The sequence below is a fragment of the Canis lupus genome, chromosome 1 (assembly GCF_048164855.1).
Source record: "Canis lupus baileyi chromosome 1, mCanLup2.hap1, whole genome shotgun sequence".
Taxonomy (NCBI): domain Eukaryota; kingdom Metazoa; phylum Chordata; class Mammalia; order Carnivora; family Canidae; genus Canis; species Canis lupus.
This window is the reverse complement of record NC_132838.1, coordinates 68,541,892-68,565,275: the sequence shown is the minus strand read 5'-3', so window position 1 is coordinate 68,565,275 and position 23,384 is coordinate 68,541,892. Positions and strand designations below refer to the sequence as shown.

Genomic DNA, 23,384 nt, shown 5'->3' with positions numbered 1-23,384 from the left:
TAGAAGTTAGAACACTCAATATCTTTAGAAGGAGAGGGCAAGAGAAGGAAAGCAGGAGGGTAGTTTCTGTGTTGCTGGTGCCCAAAAATGGAAGGTGGTGGTAAAGTTGAAATTAACGGGAAGATTTCTATTTTTTTTTAATAAAAAGACTTTTTTTAAATTCCATGAATGACAGACTGAAGTTGATATAACTAAAATAATACCAGACAGAAAAAAAACCTTCAAGTCAAGAACATACTAGTAATAAGATCCCTTCTTAATGATTTAAAGTCCAAGTAACCAAGAGGATATAATCACAACAATAAGTACAGAAAGTGTTGTATTTAAAAAAAGAGAGAGAGAGAGAAAGTGTTGTATAAGAGTTTCAACATCCACGTGACATTTTTAGGCTTTCTCTCTATATATATTAATTTCCATAAATTACTGTTTTTAAATACAATGATTTTCTTAACTTACATGCAAGGGAAACATGTAGGTATCATGTAAATATCTCAGTAATTTAACTGTTTTTGAGCTTAAAGTAGCTTTTGTTTTGCTTTTTTACAACACTCCCATTGTAACTCCAGCCTTATTTGTTCTCCGCTCAGCATTACTTTCAGAAGATGGCCAGGAACTGATATCTACTGAGTAGCAGGTAACATGCAGCAGTGTGCTAGACTGTTTGCCTATATCACATCACTTTATCCTCATAACAGCCTTCTTCAGAAAGAAGTGGTACTGTTAGCTCCACTCTACATGTGACCTAATCAAGGAGCAAAAATATGGGGCAATTTACCAAAGGCAAACAAACTGATAAATGATAAGTCAGGATAAGGAAGTTGAGCACAATTACATCGACTGCTTTCTCCTCAGCCTCATTCTCATCTTTCCTGCCATCTTTGTATTTTAGAGACTCGGGGTCATACTGAGAACTCAGTATTATCTACGAACTGAAACACACATGGTATCATGTAAGCTAAATATACGTATAGTCAATCTCTTTAAAAAAAAAACACAATATATGTGTATGTGATATATAAACATGTATAAGTATAATCATATATATATAATATATAACATATATATAAAGTAAAAACTTAGATCCCCAAAATAAAATAGAATACACAGCATGATGAAATGCAGTTGTGTTTTATGCGTGAAAGCCATCAGACAGCTGTGAAAAATTGCCCACATTTAGTCTATTTTAGGCAGTTCTATTCAGACTTTCCATAACAGAATTAGTATGATTTTAAAATTTTAGCACTTTGCATAAAGTGAAATAAGTCAATCGAAGAAAGACGATTATATGGTTACACTCTTATGTGGAATATAAGAAATAGCGAAAGGGACCATAAGGGAAGTAGGGAAAACTGAATGGGGAAAAAAATCAGAGAGGAAGACCAACCATGAGAGACCCCTAACTCTGGGAAACAAACTGAGGGCTGCTGAAAGGGAGGTGGGTGAGGGGATTCGGTGACTGGGTGACGGGCACTGAGTAGGGCACATGATGGGATGAGCACTGGGTGTTGTACTATGTGTTGTAAACAGAATTTAAATTAAAAAAATAATAAAATAATAAAATAAAATAAAATTTTAACAGTTTCCTACTGATTTTTAACAGATTTCTTCCTTATGTATTATTATTTCTGTTTTTAAATAAATAATTTTCTTATTTCCTAGTTTCAAGAACCATTGTCCAGGGCAGCCATCTTCAGACTACTTGAAATAGGATCTGTATCTCCAAAATGTTCATGATGTTGCTAGAATTAATTTTATCAGCATTTTATATCAAAATACATATAGCCTACATCTGTACTTTTCTTTACAACATGGTAGGTTTTTTTTCCCTTTTTACATCTACTTTTTCTTTTTCACTAACAAATAATAAAATATCAATTTAAGAAGTTACAGTTTTAGACCTCTCTGTTACAAAAGAACAGTTAAATTGGTTAAAATCTGCTTTTCCTACATAAAACTATAAACATGGTAAAGTCATACAGGGTGACAAATATGACTGGAGTTTATGTTTAGAAAAAGAATCAGTGAGAAAATTTACTTGGTGTTATTCAGGCCGACACTTAAAGAAAACTTCACAAATTAAAAAATATATAGCATATCTTAACATAACATCACAATGAGATTACTTCATCGTTTGTTTAATTCTCAGCTTTAATAAGATTATTACCTCGTGGATTAATGTTTTGCACTGTTCATTCATTTAATCATTTATTCATTTAACATAAATTTATTGAGTTCCTCATATATTGGGCATTATTCTAAGAGCTTACCACACAACAATTAAAAAAAAAAAAGACAAAGATATCCATTCCCATGAAAAATGTATTTAGAAAGGTGAGGTTAAACAACATTCAACATAAATAGTAAAATGGGGTGTCTGAGTGACTCAGTGGTTGAGCGTCTACCTTTGGCTCAGGACATTATCCTGGAGTCCCATGATCAAATCCCACATCGGGCTCCCTGCAGGGAGTCTGCTTCTCCCTCTGCCTGTGTCTCTGCCTCTCTATGTCTTACTCATGAGTAAATAAATAAAAATCTTAAAAATAAAAAACCATAAAGTATACATAGTAACTTAGGCTGCAATATATTTTATGAAGAAAAATATAACAAAAAAGGTTAGGAAGATGAGTTTGCAGTTTTAAATGGTATTATCAGTGAGGTTCTTGCTGAGAAGATGGCAACTTGAAAAATAACCCAAAGGAAGTGAGGAAACAGGTGAAGTGTAAACTGGGGAAAATAATTTCAGACAGAGGAACAGTAAGTGCAAAGGCCCTGAAGCCGGGACAGCAAGGACAGAGACCTTTAAGACCTGATCAGGACACCAGCAGGGCAACTTAAGAGGGCAGATGAGTCTAGAGATGAAATGGGGTGAAGTAAAGATCCAGTAAATCCTCATGAGTCATTGTGATTTTCCCACTGGATAGGATGGAAAGCCATTAGGGAGCTTTAGTGGAAGGAGTACTATAATCTGATTTTGTACTAATAAGATCAATGTGACTACAGTGTTGAATGTAGACTGAAGGGGAGACAATCAGAACTAATGTTGTGCACCATGTAGACACTACCGCTGGTTCTCACCTTCATTAATGATTAAAAGGTCAAGCATAAATAAATTCATTTAGAGGAAGAATACATCTTCTAATTAGCCATAGATCCTGCTTGTGACATTGAATCAATGATCTTAAAAGAAAAAAAAAAAAAGAACAGTGATGTTAATTGTATTCTATTATACTAAATAAGATGCATCCATGTAGGGCATCCTGAATGTGCAGATTATAATCTACTCTATGGTTAACTTTGTATTTATCAGTTTAGCAGTGACCCAAGTACTACTAAGACAAAAAAAAAAAAAAAAAAAAAAAAACCTCAGTGATTTGAAGAGCAGCTCGGACAATTCTTTCATCAAGTGTCCTGAGTTCTTGCTAAATGCCAAGCCCCCTGAGGGAATAAACTGAAACCACCACCTTCAAGGACTCCAACTGGAGCAGGACCAAAGGGAAACGAGCCTCTGGTCCCAACCCCCAGGCTGCTGCCTGTGCAGATGCGAGTCCAGGAGGAAACCTTTACATCAAATAGACCGTGGAACAGAAGCAAATTCAGCCAACACAGTTTGAACCTTCTATGGCTTTTTAAGACATTACGTGTGTAGGTCTCCTTCGCTTCTTCAGATTATGAGATATTAGATGCATATTTCCACTCCTTTCAACCTTCTGAATAACGAATTATAAAAGTTGTACCTTACCTCACTTTTTCTTTTTTGCACACTTTACTAAGCAGAGAGAACATACTCTAAGCCATAGAACAACAGATTCGTTTAACAGGAATGAGTAAGAGGAGGGTCAGGAAGGAACACGCGACGAAAGAATAACACTCTTCCTTTGAGACTAAAAATCGGATAACCTTTATTATGTTTCTTCTTTAAAAAAAAGATTTATTTGTATTTGAGAGAAAGAGAGAGAGAGAGAAATACAGTGAGCAGGGGAAGGTCAGAATCCTTGAGCAGACTCCCTGCTGGGCGGGGAGCTGGATGAGGGGACTCAACCCCATGGCCCTGAGAGCACGACCCCAGCAAAGCCAAGAGCTGCCACTTAACCAGCTGAGCCACCCAGGTGCCCCCACCCTTATTATGTTTAAACAACGAATATTGAATCTATGAAAAAATTGAACTTGAAGAAACACTTCAATATATTTCATGCTTTATTACTACAGAGTGTTCAATTATTTCATTAAAAGTCTAAAAAGTATTTAGGGAAAAGGTTTCTATGCCACTCACATAGTTTCTAAAAGTATAGTATTTGCACAGAAATACTAACTCAACCTCCTTCCAAACCTCATTAAACACTGTTAACCTAACTTACTAAATATGTCTCTATAAGATAAATGAATAAAATATTTAGGTCAAGATCTCTGCAGCTGTAAGACAATCTTTCTTGACAATTGCATTTTTAGTTTTGGGGGACACACAGGAAGAGACGTGAACTGTTTATGCAAGTGAAGAAGATTCCTGCACATGGGGCCTAACTAATTTCATGCCATCCCTGGATTACCCACGATGAAGATGACCTTACTTTATATTAACAGTCTATCAAAAAGGCACCCCTCTGTGTCTGATCCCACTTGGTGCCAGTCAGCTTTCTTCCTAAATTAACCCAAGAGGGAGGAAATGGCCCATTTTTTTAAAGTCATAAATTGAGATCAGATATAACACATATCATGGTAAGAATCTGATTGGAAAGAAGCTAAAAGGAAATACTTATTTTAAATTGTTGTATATTTTTCTTTGCCATCATACTGGATTTTTGCTTACAAATCAGTGCAGTTAAGCTTCTCTTCAAGTTTATGCTGATACCAGGACCTTATAATACCCAAAACAGCTATTTTGCTATTATCATCACTTCAAATTTTTTGCCATGATATTGTATTATTTATTATGCTAATCTAGAAATTGGGGCACAGCATGATTAAATCATTTGCTCAAGATATGCTGTGAGTAAATAACAGAATTGGGAAAAATTACTAATCCCTCAGCAATAAAGATCCGAAAACAATCTGTAAAATAAGTAGCCACTCTCTTCTCAATAATATATTATTTTTTTTAGTTACTTATCTAGAATGCTAAAATGTAAAAGGAATTTCCCAGTGTAATCTATAAAGATTTAAACAAGGAAATTCAATATAGGCGGTTTATTTTTTTGAATAGTTTATTATTTATTCATGAGACACACACAGAGAGAGGCAAAGACATAGGCAGAAGGAGAAGCAGGTTCCCTGTGGGGAGCCCGATGGGGGACTTGATCTCGGGACCTTGGGATGATGACCTGAGCCAAAAGCAAATGCTCTATCACTGAGCCACCCAGGTGCCCAAGGCTGTTTATTTTTAAAATAGTAATTTTACTAGGAATTGTTTATGGCCAGGTTAAGATGGCAGAGTAGTAGGGGGACCCTGGGTTTTGCTCATCCCTCAAACATAGCCAGATCAACATCCAATCATTTTGAACAACTAGGAAATCTTAATCTTAAGGGTTAAGAACACAAGTTGGGGGAGAGAACCTGGCATATTCAAGGTTCAGGGATGTGAATTAGGGGAGAGAAAGTCTGTGGTGCTGCAGGGCTTCAGGAGGGAGCCATTTTCTTGGAGAGAAGTCAGGGATGGAGAAAGAAAGTGGGAGAGGGAGCAGCACATAGGGTTCCTGTAAGACCTCATGGTGGGGGGATCACCTGGATTACACTGGGACAGAAGGCTCCCCTTCCCGAGTACATTTGGAAGAGGGTATCTTGGCCTCTCCAAGGATAAAAGACCTGCTGGGCAGCATTGAGCAGCAGCTCTTCAGCAGGGGACAGGGGCAGAGCAAAGGGCAGACAACGTAGTCGCAGCTTTTCACATGCTCCACCATAGATCAGGCACCTGGGTGACCGTGCAAATGCTCTTCTGGGACAGAGCAGTGCCTGGAGCAGGGCTGCGGGAGGGCAGCAGGTCCTCACTTTGCCAGGTCCTTTAAGATGTTGTTTTGAATCCCAGCCACAGCCCAGAGAGAAAACACAGGAGAACTCTGGTGTCGGGTGAATGGACAATCTGGGCACAATTTGAGGGCAGGAATCGGACAAAAGCCTGGGACACTGGTGGGAAGATTGTTCACCTTTCTGTGAGGGCCTCCTGAAAGCTGGCAGCTGCAAGTTCCCCTCACTGGACATGAGTTCCTCTTTCTGGGAGGAGAGTGCAGGGTGATGCCATCGTCTGCCACCACCACCACTACCCCTCATCCTGCAGGCATGGCTGGAATTCAGAGAGAAGCACAGCACCTCCAAGGAAGGCGGAGTCGCTTATACCAAACTCCACCCCCCTGTGCCCACTGGGGGCATCTTTACCAGGGCAGTCTGACTACGGGCCAGTGCAGAGTCCTCTTCCACAGAAGACCAACACACGCACCCCTGCATGTACCATGTCTATTGATCGCAGAGCGCCCCAAAGCTTCAGCTTCAGTTCTAGTGGAAATATGACCAGCTTTCTTCCCTTCTTTTTTTATTTATATTTTGTATTCTATTATTTTTTACAATTTATTTTACTTTTTTCTTTTTTCTTAGGAATGAGCTTAGAGTTTTTTGCTCACTAATTGGTTTGTTTGCTTCATTTTCTCATTTTTTGGATTAGGCTTTTTTTTTTTTTCTTCTTTCTTTTTCTTTGGAATCAGAGATTTTTGTCTGTTTTTTCATTCCTTTTCCTTTTCTCAGATCAAGCTTCTTCTTCTTTTTAAGTAGGCTTATCTTAAATAAATCAAAGTACACCTAGTTAAAGGTCTCTCAGCTCACTCATTGATTTAGCTAACAAAGAGTTATGCAATACTTTTTCTATGGGAGGCACTCTGCTAAGACCAGGGATGGATACAAAGACAAGTTGGCCACCATGCTTTCTTTCCAGAATTTTTTCTTGTATAAGTGGTAAGTAGGTCACTATAATATACAAGGTCAGAGGAAATATTCTCCACTGCAAGCAAGGAGGAATTCTGCAGAGGACTGACCTGTGGGAAAGAGCAGCCAAAACACAACAGCAGAGTGCACACAGAATATACCAGAAACACTTGCCGAAGTGTCAGGCTCCGAACAATGTAGGACCCCTTCTTAATATAGTATTACTCTCAGAAGCAAGAAATGTAACAAGCTCTCATAACACACAAAAGGCAAAAACCTAGACATAATGATAAGATGGAGGAATTCTTTCCAAAAGAAAGATCAAGAAGAAATCACAGCCAGGGATTTGCTCAAAACAGATATAAGCAGTATACCTGAACAAGAATTTATAATAACAGTCATAAGAATACGAGCTGAGCTTGAAATAAGCATAGAAGACCCCAGAGAAACCTTGGCTGCAGAGATAAAAGACCTAAAAATGAGTCAGGCTGAAATAAAAAAGATGCTGTAACTGAGACAAAAATCAACTGGATGTTATTACAACAAGGATGAGAGAAGCAGATGAACAAATATATGATACAGAAAGTAAAATTGTGGAAAATAATGAAGCAGAAAAGAAGAAGAAAAGGAAACTATTAGATCACAGATATAGACTAGGGAACTCAGTGATTCCACAAAGTACCATAATATCCACATAATAAAGGTCCCAGAAGAAGAAGAGCAGGAAAAAAGGGACAGAAGTTTTACCTGAACAAATTACAGCTGAGAACACCCCTAATCTCAGGAAGGAAACAGGCATTCAAGTCCAAGAGGCACAAAGAACTCCCCTCAAAAATCAAGAAAAAGAGGTCAACACTAAGACATATCATAGTGAAACTTGCAAAATACAAAGATAGAATTCTGAAAGCAGCTAGTGACAAAAGGTCCTAAACATAAAAGGGTAATAAACACGAAAGGTCAGCAGCAGATCTGTCCACAGAAAATTAGCAGGTCAGAAGAGAGTGGCATGAAATATTCAACATACTAAGTGGGGAAAACATGGAGCCAAGAATACTTTATCCAGCAAGGCTGTCATTCAGAATAGAAGGAGAGATAAAGTTTCCAAGACAAGCAAAACTAAAGGAGTTCATGAAAACTTAACCAGCTCTGCAAGAAACATTAAAGGGGACCCTTTGAGCAGGAAAGAGAGGCAAAAAAACCCATGAAGATTAGAAAGGAACAGAGAGGGCATCCCGGGTGGCTCAGCAGTTTAGCACCACCTTCAGCCCAGGGAGTGATCCTAGAGACCTGGGATGGAGTCCCACGTCAGGCTCCCTGCATGGAGCCTGCTTCTCCCTCTCCCTCTGCCTGTATCTCTGCCTCTCTTTCTCTCTTCTCTGTGTATTCTCATGAATAAATAAATAAAATCTTTCTTTTTTAAAAAAAAGAAAGGAAAAGAGATAATCAACAGGAAAAGTGACTTTACAGGTAATACAATGGCACTAGCTTCATATCTATCAATAATTTCTCTGAATGTGAATGGACTCAATGATCCAATCAAAAGACATACAGTATCAGAATGGATTAAAAAACAAGATTTATTAATAAGGTACTTACAAGAGACTCATTTAAACACGAAGATACTTCTAAATCGAAGTGAGGGGGTGGAGAACCATCAATCATACTAATGGACATCAAAAGAAAGCTGGAGTAGCCATATTTATATCAGATGAACTAGATTTTAAAACAAAGAGTGGGGATCCCTGGGTGGCGCAGTGGTTTGGCGCCTGCCTTTGGCCCAGGGCGCGATCCTGGAGACCCGGGATCGAATCCCACGTCGGGCTCCCGGTGCATGGAGCCTGCTTCTCCCTCTGCCTGTGTCTCTGCCTCTCTCTCTCTCTGTGTGACTATCATAAATAAATAAAAATTAAAAAAAATAAATAAATAAAATTTGATAATCTTATCCATTTGCTTTTAAAAAAAATAAAAAATAAATAAAACAAAGAGTGTAATAAGAGATGAAGAAGGGCACTATATCATAATAAGGGGGTCTATTCAACAAGAAGACCTAACAATTATAAATATTTATGCCCCCACTTGAGAGCAAACTTGTAAATCAATTAATAACAAACTTAAAGAAACTCATTGATAATAATACAGTAATAGCAAAGGACTTTAACACGCCATTCATAGCAATGGACAGATAATCAAAGCAAAAGATCAACAAAGAAATAATGGTATTGAATGTCACTCTGACCCAGATAGACTTAACAGATATATTCAGAGCATTTCATTCTAAAGCAGCAAAATACACATTTTTTCTAGTGCACATGGAACATTCTCTAGGATAGATTACATACTGGGTCACAAATCAGGTCTTGGCCAGTATGAAAAGAGAGATTATACCATGCATATTTTCAGGTCACAACTCTATGAAACTTGAAGTCAACCACAAGAAAAAATTTAGAAAGACCACAAATAAATGGAGCTTAAAGAACATCCTACTAAAGAATGAATGGGTTAACCAAGTATTAAAGAAGAAATAAAAAAAAATACATGGAAGCAAATGAAAGTGAAAAAGGATAGTCTAAAACCTTTGGGATACAGTAAAGGAGGTGATAAAAGGGATGTATATAGTAATACAGGCCTGCCTCGAGAAGCAAGAGAAGTCTCCAATATACAACCTAACCTTACACTTAAAGGAACTGGAAAAAGAACAGTAAATGAAGCCCAAAACCAATAGCAAAAGGGAAATAATTAAGATTAGAGCAGAAATAAATGATATAAAAATAAAAACAGTAGAACAGATCAACAAAATTAGAAACTGGTTCTTTGAAAGGCTTGGGTAAATCCCAGATTTACCAAAAAGAAAAAAGTACCCAATAAATAAAATCACAAATGAAAGAGGAGAGAGCACAACCAACACCACAGAAACACAATTATAAGAGAATACCATGAACAATAATATGCTGACAAACTAGGCAATGTGGGAGAAACGGATAAATTCCTAGAAACATATAAACTAGTAAAGGTGAAACAGGAAGATATAGAAAATCTGAATAGACTCATAACCAGCAAAGAAACTGAATCAGTAACCAAAAATCTCCCAACCAACAAGAGTCCAGGGCCATATGGCTTCCCAGGAGAATTCTACCAAACATTGAAAGAAAAATTAATACCTATTCTTCTGAAGTTGTTTCAAAAAAAAGAAATGGAAGGAAAACTTCTAGACGCATTTTATGAGGCCAGCAATACCTTGATTACAAAACCAGACAAAGATCTCATCAAAAAGGACCAATATTCCTGATGAACATGGATGCAAAAATCATCAACAAGACATAGCTGATCAAAACTAACAGTACATTAAAAGGATTATTCACCATGATCAAGTGGGATTTCTTCTTGGCCTCCAGGTGTGGTTCAATATCCACAAATCAATCAATGTGATACATCACATCAATACAAAAAAAGAGATAAGAACCATATGATCCTCTCAATAGATGCCGAAAAATCATTTCACAAAATAAAGCATCCTTTCTTGATAAAAACCTTCATGAAAGCAGGGATAGAAGGAACATACCTCAACATCATAAAGACGATACTGAAAACACCTATAGAGAATATCTTCCTCAACGAGGAAAAATCGAGAGCTTTTCCCTTAAGGTCAGGAACACGACAGGGATGCCCACTCTCACCACTGTTATTCAACATAGTATGAAATGGGGCTGGGAAAACTGGGCAGCCACATGCAGAAGAATGAAACTGGACCACTTTCTTAGACCACACACAAAAATAAATTCAAACTGGATGAATGACCTAAATATGAGACAGGAAACCATCAAAATCCTAGAGGAGAACACAGCCAGCAAGCTCTTTGACCTCGGCTGCAGCAACTTCTCACTAGACACATATCTGGGGGCAAGGGAAACAAAAGCAAAAATGAAATATTGGGACTTCATCAGGATAAAAATTTCTGCACAGTGAAGGAAGCTATCAACAGAAGTAAAAAGCAACCCATGGGAGAAGATATTTGCAAATAATGTATCAGATAAAGGGCTAGTAACCAGAATCTGTAAACAACTCATCAAAATTAATACCCCAAAGCTAAATAATCCAGTGAAGAAATGGGCAGATGACATGAACAGACATTTCCCCAAAGAAGACATACAAATGGCCAACAAACCCATGAGAAAATGCTCACCATCACTCATCATCGGAGAAATTCAAATCAAAACTGCAATGAGATACCATCTCACACCTGTCAGAATGGCTAAAATTAACAACTCAGAAAACAACAGATGTTGGCGAGGATGTGGAGAAAGAGGAACTGCTGGTGGGGATGCAAAGTGGTATAGCCATTCTAGAAAACAGCATGGAAGTTCCTCAGGAAGTTAAAAATAGAGCTACCCCACAACCCAGCAATTGTACTACGGGTATACAGCCAAAGGATACAAAAATGTTGATTTGAAAGGGCACGTGCACCCCAATGTTTATAGAAGCACTATCAACAATAGCTAAATTATGGGAAGAGCCCAAATGTCCATTGACTGATGAATGGATAAAGAAGATATGTTTTACACACACACAATGGAACATGGTCATCGAAAAGAATGAACTCTTGCCATTTGCAACAACGTGGTCGGAACTAGAGTGCATTGTGCCAAAGGAAATAAGTCAGAGAAAGACAAATTCATGTCTTCACTCATATGTGGAATTTAAGAAACAAAAGAGATGAACATAGGGGAGGAGAAGGAAAACTAAATGAGATAAAAACATTGAGAGGGAGGCAAATCATAAGACACTCTTAACTACAGAGAACAAACTGAGGATTGTTGGAGGGAGGAGGGTGGGGGATGCCCTAAATGGATGACAGGCACTAAGGAGGGCGCTTGTGGGGATGAGCACTGGCTGTTCCACATGTGATGAATCACTATATTTTACTCCTGAAACCAATACTATATAGTATGTTAACTGATTTGAATTTAAACATAAATAGGTAAATAAATAAACAAAAATAAAATAAAAGTATTTCACAGACAAGCCCAGAATGTATCAACAACAGCAAGTAAAACTGGCCCTGGCTGAAATTCAAAGAGCTCAAAACAAAAAAGAGAACAAAGGAATGGCCAAACCTCTCGATGGATCAACGACAAACAAAACACTTAGAGATATTTACCTATTCATTACAAAACTGCTGTCCTTGACTCCCAGTAGAGTAATTGCTCATTTTCTGCTGTATAACCTATTAATCCTTCATGCTGTAGTTGACAAAGGCAGAAGTTATGCCATTTTAGAGGCATATGAAAATGCACTAGAAAATGAGAGCTCTGGTCTCCTGTCTTACAACAAAACAGATACTGGTTGTACTCTCTCGTAGAAGCCAGGAGATCATAGTGTGGTATTTCTAGAATCCAAGCAACATATGGAGGCCTTAAAATTATTTACCAAAAATTCTCATGAGCTCCCTAAGCTGGTCTTCAGATCCCAGTTCAGGAAATACTGGTATAGCTCAGGGTCTGGATTCAGACTCCCTAGGGTGAAATCCCAACCCTATCCACAATAAGCTTTGTAAAGAAGGTCAAGTCACTTGACTTTTCTAAGTGTTCTTTAACTACTAAGTAAGGATGATAATTCCAGCTGCCCTTTTAAGATTTTTGTGAGAAGTAAGTAAATAATAAGGATGTCCACATTTTTTCTATTACCAATGCATTGAAATACGCCTGTCCTTCGCTAAATCAGTTCTAGGAACACATTCCACAGATTGTTACTCCAAAGCCTAAAGACCAAATGAGAGGCTCAAAGCCCCTTCCTGCCGGAGTTGTACCACAGAAACATCACGGAACCTACCTTTTTACATCATCAAAACACTGACTAAATTAAAAATCCTGAGTCAAGTAGAAATAAGGATTTATTGCATTTTGCAAACTGTGCCGCCTTTCTTTTGACCACACAATAGGTCCATCTGCCGGAAAGAAGCAAAAGGTAAAGTAAACAAGGACATAAGGGGGTGCCACCCTGGGATACAGGAGCAGATGTAACACTTTCACCGGGTGTGCTCCAGACTCAGAGTTAGGCAGTCTTGTCTTATAAAATAGAATCTTACAACTTGTTTATGAAGACTGAATATAAAAGATGCCTGGAGTATTTCCTCCTCTTAAGGCCATTAAACTCAATAGGAAGAGGAGAGAACGGGAAAACAAACCCACATAACTCTTAAGATGTCATATGGGAATGGATGAGGGGAGATACAAAGCAAACCCAGGAACATATAAATGGCTTCCCAGAAAAATGGGCTTTCAAGTGGATTCTGACCTGCTGAATTAATAATGATAGAAGTGAATTAACAGAAACTTGTAATTGTACCATCTAGGTTTAAATTAGAAGGTAAAAAGCCACTATGTTTAATACATATATATGACTGTGTTGGGATCAAAGAGTAATGTAAGAAATTTGAGTGAATTGTATGAATAGCTGACTCTTATTCCACGTGCAATTTAAAGAATAAGCAGAGAGGAAACCAGATAAATTAACCATCACTGTTGATTAATTCCCTGTCCCAGAAGATGATGCGAGGCCCCAGACAGCCAACTTACTTCTGTTTGGAAGGGCCCACTTTCCATGATCAAAGGAAGAGGGATAAACCCAGTGACTGATAAAGGACCAAGATGTCTTTATCAGAAGAGGGATGAAGTCCATTTTGAGGGTAGGATCCTCAGGGGAATCATGCCCAGGACTTCCCTGACCTAACGCATGATTGATCAGCGTTGTACTTTGCTCTGTCATCCCCTGATGGTGCTCTGAGACCTCCTGAGAAATATCATTAACTCAAGGCTGACATTCAGCTGCTACTACGGGTAGACAGAAATCCATGCCAGCTGGCAACTTAGCCACAGCCCCAAATCCTTGCTGCCACCCAGATGCTCAGGTCCTGAGTTGTCTGGATGGGTGAAAAGAGGATCTCCTATGAGACCCATCAGCCAGTAATTAGTAGTTCCTGAATGTGTACATCCTGGCAAAAAATGGGCCCAAACTCTGAAGGTGGGGTTGGGGGGAGAGGTTGACTCCTGTTGATGACAAATAGCGTCCACATGTGAAATGGCTGGTGCCTGTCTGGTCTCCTGAGAATGTGACTGACCCTCATGGGCTGGTGCTTCCGTCCACCATGACCACCTGTAGAAACATGCTGTCTACATCATATAGGCATCAGCCACCAGCTGTCTTGGCCATTGTGCCCTCACCAACCCCCACAATGCCCTGCTGCTCTGACCCCACTGGGCACGGAGGAGTGGCTGATTCCTGCATGATTCCAGGGAATGAGAGATAGACTGTTACAGAAGTCATCTAAGTTGACGCCCGCAGTCTCAGCCTTTGGTCCATTAAATTAGCTTTTCTATTTGGAACAACAGCCAGATATGGGAACGTTTTACCAGATTCCATCCTACTTGCAAACCTAAAGAACTTGGGGGGAGGGGATGGTAATTCTTGATTAATAACTTGAGCCTGACCTAAATATTGTGAACAGAAAGGAGAAAGAAATTGAGTGTCGAAGGCACCCAGGCCTCTGCCACACAAACTCTAACAACTTCAACGTCAAATTTGTACAACTACAAGGCTTGTTACCTCGTTCAGTGGCCCAAGTTTAATTTAAGAATCAACTGTCACAGCTTGTTCGACTCTCAGTAATGAGAGGCAATTTACTCGAGAGCCCTGTTATCCAAGAACCCTTCAAGGCACACACCACGAGCAGAGCAGGAGCCCCGTCTTATTTTAAAAGTCAAAAATGAAAAAAAAAAAAAGTCAAAAATGGCACCAATATATTTTCTTTATGTAAAATTTTGTTGATCTGTATTTTCGTCATTGACTCTCACTCGTCAAAACAGAATCAGCTCCTAGTTCAGTTCTCAACGCATCATGGGCAATTCATTTTCGTGGTGCTTTAGAAGTAAATGCCAAACATTCCTAAGTAATATCGTAAAGGAAGAGGCCCCTTTGTTCCTCGTATTAAGAAAGTAATGAGGGGAGATAAGAAAAGCATCCTCTCACCCAAGAACTACTAACTAAACAAATGGTAAATCCAAGATATAATTTTAAAAGTAAATCCAGGATATCACATTAATAGCAAAATGATTTAAAAAAAGAGGGGGGAGCACTATACCTGCTGCAAATCCAGTGTAATTGTCACATAATGGTATTCAATTCCATTCTTAATACTGGGACTCTGCCACCAAGTGTTCTTTCCATCAATGGCATTTGTAATTGGGTGTCTCTCTATCGAATCAGCAGCGACATGTGAAAAGACAAAAAAAAAAAAAAAGTCATATAATGAATTTATAGCTGTTCTTCTAAAGAAAAAAGTAAAAACTAAGGTGAAAGCCTCATCACATCAGTATCAAACATCCAAATAATATAAAGAGAGAGCAACTCATATCTGCAACAGTGGGAATTTAATGCCGACTCTGTCCCGGCGGCCGGGACCTCGCGGGAGATGCCCCGACGCCCGTGCTGCAGGTGCAGCAGGTGCAGCGAGCGAGCTGCATGGGGCCATGGGGCTGCCCTTGGGGGGGGGGGGTCAGTGGGGGGCAAGAATGCCAAGCCCAGGACCACGCCGCCCAGGCGCCTCTAGTGCGCATCCGTTTTGGGAACAAAACCTGCAGTCCTGCATGGTAGTTGAAAGGTACTGGAAGTGGGGCACCTGGGGGCTCGGGTGCGGCGCCTGCCTTCGGCCCGGGGTGTGACCCCAGGTTACGGGATCAAGTCCCTGTCGGGCTCCCCGCAGGGAGCCTGCTTCTCCGCATCTCTCTCTGGGTCTCATGGATAACTACGTAACATCTTTTTAAAAAGGAAGAAAGGTAGGAAGGTAGGAAGGAAGGAAGGTAGGAAAGAATGGAGGAAGGGAGGGAGGGAGGGAGGAAGGTTGGAAGGGAGGCAGGTAGGTAAGTAGGTAGGTAGGTAGGAGGGTAGGAAACCCGGCCTGGTCCTCCGAGTAGAGTAAGGCGGCCCGGGCTTGCCTTCCCTTCTCCATCCACAGGCGCCCCAGGCCGGATGCAGAGGGACAGGGGTGGTGCTCCCGGTTCCAGGCCGAGGTCCCTCCCCTCCCACCCGGCCGCTGCTGGCCCCGATGCCAGGGAGCTCAGGGCGCCGGCTCCTCTGTGCTGTAGGTCCCGGGCTTCGCGGTAGCAGCCTTCGCAGCTTGTTTGTTCCAAGATTTTATTTATTTATCCATGAGAGAGAGAGAGGGACCCAGAGAGACCCAGAGAGAGAGAGAGAGAGAGAGACCCAGAGAAACCCAGAGAGAGAGAGAGAGAGAGAGAGAGACCCAGAGAGAGAGAGAGAGAGAGGGACCCAGAGAGACCCAGAGACAGAGAGAGAGAGAGAGAGAGGGACCCAGAGACAGAGAGAGAGAGACCCAGAGAGAGACCCAGAGAGAGACCCAGAGAGAGAGACCCAGAGAGAGACCCAGAGAGAGACCCAGAGAGAGAGACCCAGAGAGAGACCCAGAGAGACCCAGAGAGAGAGAGAGAGACCCAGAGAGACCCAGAGAGAGAGACCCAGAGAGAGACCCAGAGAGAGAGAGAGACCCAGAGAGAGAGAGAGAGAGACCCAGAGACAGAGAGACCCAGAGACAGAGAGAGAGAGAGAGAGAGGGACCCAGAGAGACCCAGAGAGAGAGAGAGAGAGAGGGGGACCCAGAGAGAGACCCAGAGAGAGAGAGGCAGGGACCCAGTCCGAGGGAGGAGCAGCCCCAGTGGGCGCTGGCCTTGGACTCGCCCCGCTCCGGGGTCACGGCCTGGGCCACAGGCAGGTGCTGGGCCGCTGAGCCCGGCACCCTCTGGGGACCTCCACCTGTCTGCAGGCACCCCGTGAGCGGCCGGGCAAGGCCTGGGGATCCCCCCCTGCAGCGTGGACCATCCTCTGGCCCGGGGCAAAGGAGCCGGGTAACCACCGCCGCTCATCTAAACCGTGTGCGCAGTCCCTGGAATAGGGATACCGCAGTCCCACGTCACAGCAGGGCTTCCCAGATTAACTTCCAGGAAAAGTGAATTAAAAAAAAAAAAAAAAAGCGTTTCCGAGAGGCGTACGGGCCCGAGCCGAGCTCTGCACCCGGCACAGGTCCCCGGGCCCCACAGGCCCCTGGCTCCCAGTCACCAACCCTGCACTCTCATCCCATAATGAACATCCGAGACCAGCGAAAGGTGTAAAGAACCGTAATTTCAAAAGGAAGACCAGTCCTGTAAAGTGTGTTCATTTTGTTGTCATGAAAAACTCAGAAATTTCTCATTTTCTCCTTTTTCCGCCGGCCAGGATCTGTACCTTGGATGAGCACTCTAACATGCTTACTAGAGGAGCCTCACAGCTATTAATATTCCAGCCATCATTATGCATAGACATAAACTCTACATCTGTTCAAAATGTACACGGTTCTGAATCTTAATTGGAGCCAAATTGGATTTAATAAAAAATTTGAAAAGAACCAAAACCAAGCAAAATGAAGTCCTCAATGCAACAGGAATGTCATAATCAAGTGAAATCATTTTCAAAAGAAAAAAAATTTAAAGATTGTATTCATTTATTCCTGAGAGACCCAGAGAGAGGCAGAGACCCAGGCATAGGGAGACTCGATTCGGGACCCCCGGGGTCACGCCCTGAGCTGAAGGCAGAGGCTCAACTGCTGAGCCACCCAAGCATCCCCAAAAGAAAAAAATTTTACTCAAAACTGAAAATACACTACATTTGCCATTTTTAAACTGTGAATACTTTCAGACTCTATTACTTCCGTGACAGCAGACCACTAGGACTTGTTCAATTAAAAACATACAGGCTTACGTCCTTGAGTTACTTATGGGAATACGACAGCACAGGACAGGGCAAAAATTTTCTATTTTTATTGACAAATTGTTTAATTCAGCTAAACAACTGGATGGATTTCATTTTGCATTTAGTCTCATCACCTTTGCAGTCCCCTGAGAGGAGTCATCCTATCTCATCAATGAAAAGAGAAACTGCTGAACGTGTTTAATAATTAGCACTTGTCCTGTTGAAGCTCAGAAAGGTGTCAGGTCCTTATAATGACAGCAAATACCATGGCAAAACCAAATATCAGATAAATGCCCTCGTGGTGTCAGTGGGTGCTGAAGTTGGCACATTAAGGCGTCAGAACCATAAAGGAAATATTTCTGGCATTGCTTCTGAAGAAAAATAAATATCACAGCAAACATTCCCCAAACATCCTCCAGAATCTTCTTTACAGGCCATGGGGTTTAATATGTGACAGAAAAACACACACACAGCCACATTTCCAAATCAGATCTGTGGCTCTCCGGTAATTCTGCGAGAAGCTCTCTAATTGGAAATTTTGCTACCTGCCACCTCCGGTCAAATTGATACGAGAATTAGTCACGAAAATGAGGACTGGGAGATGAATCAACAATTAACCATAATCCCCATTATGAAAGTTTAATCATAATTAATTTGCGAATACTGATTAGTTGTTGGCATACATCCCTTACTTAGAATGAGATGGAAACTTACACCACCCTCACCAGGGAGAGCTGCGCAAGTCAACCCGAGGGCCAGCGGCCTCAGGAAATTGGTGGGGGATTCATGGATGAGGTCAATCTTTCAAGCTGCTAGTTTTTAATTGGGAAGCACGACCTATTAACAGGAAGCCCAAGGTTCCTTCCTTTTGTACCGTAATTGAGTAGGGACCTGCCAGATTTATTCGAGCCGGTCAATGCATCTGTAGAGTCTTATCATCTGTTGCTCCAACTTTTCCTAAAATAAATTCCTGCAGTTTATTGCCAGATTTTTATTCTCCTGGGGTGTCGTGTGTTCTAAATTCCTAGTTCCAAAACAGGACTTCAAGATGTAATGAAGTTGGTAGCTTAACATCCAGCACACAGAGTAAATCCGGACGAAGTCTAAAAAATGCTTCAGGTATATAAAAGGGAGGAGATCAGAAACAGACGTCCTCTGCATCTTGCCTGGTCACTAAAACAGTTCACTTCTGTCCCGATGTGAAGCGAAGGGGCGGGCCTGCCTCAGTGTGGCTGCGTCTTCCAGTGAGACACGGAGACTCTGCAGGGGGAAGTGACGGGTCCCTCCTGGACTCAGTTTGGCCAACGCATCTCATCCACGTTTCCAACCCAGAGCCTCCACTCAATCATCGTCCACCCCCGGCTTCGCATCTTCCTTCCATCCTGTCTCTGTGACTGTCCACAGTCCCTCGTGTTTCTCCTTTCCAGAACACCGTTCCCTCTACTTCAGGCAATGAGGCTTTTGGATGCCCAACGACATCCAACCACTTTCTCGGAAGCTTCTGTTGATACTTCAGTTCCCACTAAGGTTTTCCTTCTCAGAAGTCCTACGTCACTTATAATATGTACTACGGGGCATATGAGCCCTGAGTTTACAGTTTTGAATATTTGTTTGATTGTTCTCTACATCCAACCCTTGTTTATCCTAACACTGACCTTGTAGGCAGGAACCATAAAGATGTGTATTCATATCTATATACAAACATACACATATACACACGTGTACACACACACACTATTTTATATACTGTAACCCCCCGCCCTCTGCGAGCCCATCCTAAGCACACGTCCACAGCCTCCCGACCACCTGCCCCCATTCCCCACCCCATCCCCACCATGTCCATGCCTCCAGTCTTCCTCACATCCTCTATGAAATCATCCAGGCTCCAAGTCTAAACCAATGGCATTTCTCCCAATCAGGCTTCGCTTTCTTCCCTAATGCACCTAAAGCTCATAGTCCATCCATTCATTTCTCCTCTGACCTTTGCTTCAGTCCTCTTGCCCCCTTATCCTTCCATTCTACTTTCTCTGTACAACGCCATGAGGCCCAGTACAAACACTCGATTCTTCCATTTTACCCCACATGGAATTCTCACTTTGTTCCGATTGTGGCTCAGCAACTCTCCCAGTCCCCGAAAGGGGCTAGTCAAAATTGTATGTCTTTCCTTAGCAGATGACTCAGACACACATCTTAATGAGAAAAATCAAGAGCATTAAATAAGAATTCCCTCCCAAATACTTCCTTCCATCTGCCTCTACTCATTCTCTCTTCCTTAGAGAAGAGAGATTGATCAGATTTTGATTTAACTGATTTGATCAGTTAAAAGATAGGTGTGTCCCCATTTAAGGCTTTCCACCGGACTCATCCGGTTGTTACCTCTAGAGAACTACCACCCGCACCTTTACCCTCAACTATATCCTCAACTTTCCTGGCCTCACCTTTTGGCACTGAAATTTGCTCAAATGCCTCCGGTCTCTGTGAAAACCTTCAAAACACACATGTTCCTTTGTCTGCCGAAGTCCTCCGTTCTCTTTCACATTGAGGATATTTGAGGGAATATTCCCACGCTCCTTTCTTTCCTCTTTACGTCTCATTTGTCAACTCTGCACAGTGGCCTTTGCTACCATCAATCCACCGACTGCTTTAACATGATGGATCCCGTGTTGTCAAAGTTGACGAAACTCTATTGTAGGCTTCTCTTACTCCGTATCTTGGAAGCAGTTAATATTATGGATTAATCATTCTTCCTGAAAATTCTTTCCTTCCTCATGTGCATGGTATTCAAACCTTCTGGTTTCCTTCCTTGGATTCTGTTTCTCTTTACTGCCTTCTAAGATTTCACTTAACCTGCCTCCCTTAGCTTTTGATATTTCCACAGGGCTTTGATCTAGTCCTTTGCCCTTATTGTTCTATATAAAAATAAGCAAATAGATGTGTCCCATCACTCCCCACTCCTATGTCCCTATTGTAATAATCTACGTCATAGAAATAACCAGATTCATGAAAAGGCAAGGGACGTTTCTGATGGTCATCATATTTTTCTTAACTTTTTTTTTAATTCTGTGACACACAAGACCATCAATCTTAATAACAAAAGCCCCAATTCTCCAAATAAAATACTGTTTTCAGCATCTCTAAATTACACAATAGAGAGGTGACTGTGCATTCTTCCCTTTAAGGAGTTCCAATAAAGAATGAACAATGCCCTCGAACTTCCTTTTGAGATTTAAAAAAATGTAGATTGTGTAAATTTTCCAACCTAAAACGAAAAGGAAACTAAGCAAATTTTAAAATAATGTAATTATGTTTTATCCCCATTGTAACTCATCTCATTGCCATTATTTCCATTATTAACCACCCCGATATATGTTTGATAATTTCCCAGAGTGTATCTCTAAACCAACCTCCATCACTAGAATTCTTGCACCCCATCTTCCCCTTCTCCATATAAATTCTTTGCCTGTTAATACAAATCACTCATAATTAACTGAATGTATCATGCCATTCCATGCCTTTAAGACTATGTGCTTTTTCTTTTCTAATACTTTCCATCTTACTCTTATTTTTGCAGTCCATGGGCCACTTTCTCCCAAGGATAGTTAAATAACCTGTCTCATGTAAGTGTCCCTCGACACTCAATTTACTTTTCTGCTTCCCCTCTTTCCCCTCTAAGTCTCTGAAGTCAAGGGCTACGTGTGATTTACCATTATGCTTCAGTCCAATGCATTGCTAGTAGTGGTGCTCAAATGCTTGCCGAATAAATACGTAAGTGAATGAGAGATAGTGTCGTTCATAGAAGCCAGCAAGAGGGCGTTGTGTGACACCTGTCCTTGAAACACTCCTCTTGTGGTAATTAAGAACGTCTGTGATCGAGTTCCAGCTCCGGCATGAGACTTAGCTCTGCTTTCTTCGGCCTTCGGATGCTCTTAGTTCTAGCCATCCCTCCCTAACCAGTTCCCTGTTGAGCAAAGAAGTTTTTCTATCTCATTCTCCTCTCTCTTTCTGGCATTTCTTCTTCTCTTCTGACTCTCTTCTTTACCTGCTCAGCTAACACCAGTCCTTGGATCTCGGCTTAGATATCACTTCTTTGGACAAGCCTTCCCCGGCACCTACACGGATTCTTTATCTTGTACTTTTTGCCTGTTCCTTCATTGGTTGAAGTGAGGGACTGTCCCTTATTCCTGTTGGATCCTCATCGGAGTACCTGACACACACGTGACCCACAAATGACTAACACCTGTATTCACAACTGTATCCGCCGATACTATTCTGGATGTAGTAAACCTGGTGACTGACACAGGTCTTCAGCTGGAAAACTCCTCAAGCACTACACCTGGTACATATAAAGAACTCCAGTGAGGTTTGTCAGATGAGAGAGGAGGCCCCCGATGAAAGAGAAGTTCTAGGAGTCCGGGACACCACAAACTCTTGACTTCAATGCACATCAAGACCTCTCAATTACAGATCCTAGCCAGTGCCATGCGAATATGAATTAAATTACATACGGTATGGATTGCTGCTGTTTTGATTGCAGATTCGACACTGGGGGTTCCTCACCGGCTGCCCAGGGACATGCTCTACCAATTTGCAGTACATTTCGGGTCCTTTTTCTCCACATGTTGCATTCGTGGTGATAAGAGCATTAGAAGCAAGATTCAGGACAGCAGGGAATAAACCTGAAAAAGAAGGACAAAGGAAGATGTGTGGGCCAGAAACAACATGGTATGCTTTTGCTGCATTTTAAGATGAAATTAAGATATTTTTCAGAGCATTAACTTAATCGAAAATTAATCAGCAATAATTGAATATCTGACTTAATTAAGTACTCTATATAAATAGCATGTGTTCTCAAACGAACACTTCTATCTGGGTCCTAAACATAAAATCTAAACCTATCTTCTTAATTTTTAACCTCTAATACTTAATTATCAAGAAAGTCCCATCTCTAACACACACTTTAAAAAAAAATCTTCTGTTCATGTTCTGGGCAAAAGATCCATCTTTCATTTCAGCTATTTTATATATAGTAGGAAACTATAATCATAAAGATTTTGCACAAGTTTGCATTTATGTTTTTCATGGTCATCTTTATGGTCCAATTATTATTTAGCATTAAGTGGTTGTTATAATTACTTTATATCCAAATTGGAGAAAATAGCAAATGATGGAAGATTTTGGAAAACCATTCTTTACTGCCTTCTGTGCCATAAGGCCATATTATATAGCAATATATTATCAGAAATAAGTAATTGCAGTAGCCCATGATCATACCAGCGATTATTTCTTAGATACAATAGAAGTTTAAGTGTGCTCAGATAAACATCACAGAGACCTATCTCAGTGTATAGTTGAGAAGGCCCTTCATTCTAGATGAACCCGGGTCTTTACTTTCTACAACTTAATGTCAATATTGCTTCACATGTGGCTAGTATTTGCATTTTATGGACCTCCTTTCAACGACAATGCAGAAAGCCATTTTTCAGAAGCCACTCTCACTGAAAAAACTTGTCTTAGAGAAAGTATATTTGAGATTACAGATGATTTGACTCATTGTATATAAGGAACATGCTAACCCTCTAGGTGGTCTCTGCTCTAGTCATGTACCACGGAGGTCTACATTAACTCAACCTCTGGTAGAAAGTCCTTCATTAACTAAGTCTTATGTCCCAATGTTTTACTCAGATCCG

General features: G+C 40.9%; 1 protein-coding gene across 3 annotated transcripts in view; it reads right to left on the bottom strand.

Moving 5' to 3' along the window:
- The window catches only part of LAMA2 (laminin subunit alpha 2), a 583,647-nt gene that overhangs the window by 428,383 nt on the left and 131,880 nt on the right, over positions 1-23,384 (bottom strand). For all 3 annotated transcript variants that reach the window (XM_072833687.1, XM_072833697.1, XM_072833705.1), the window contains exons 2-3: positions 22,203-22,373; positions 15,038-15,150 (exon numbers count right to left, since the gene is read on the bottom strand). In XM_072833687.1, coding sequence (XP_072689788.1) covers positions 15,038-15,150; positions 22,203-22,373 — 284 coding nt within the window. The remainder of the gene's footprint in view (positions 1-15,037; positions 15,151-22,202; positions 22,374-23,384) is intronic.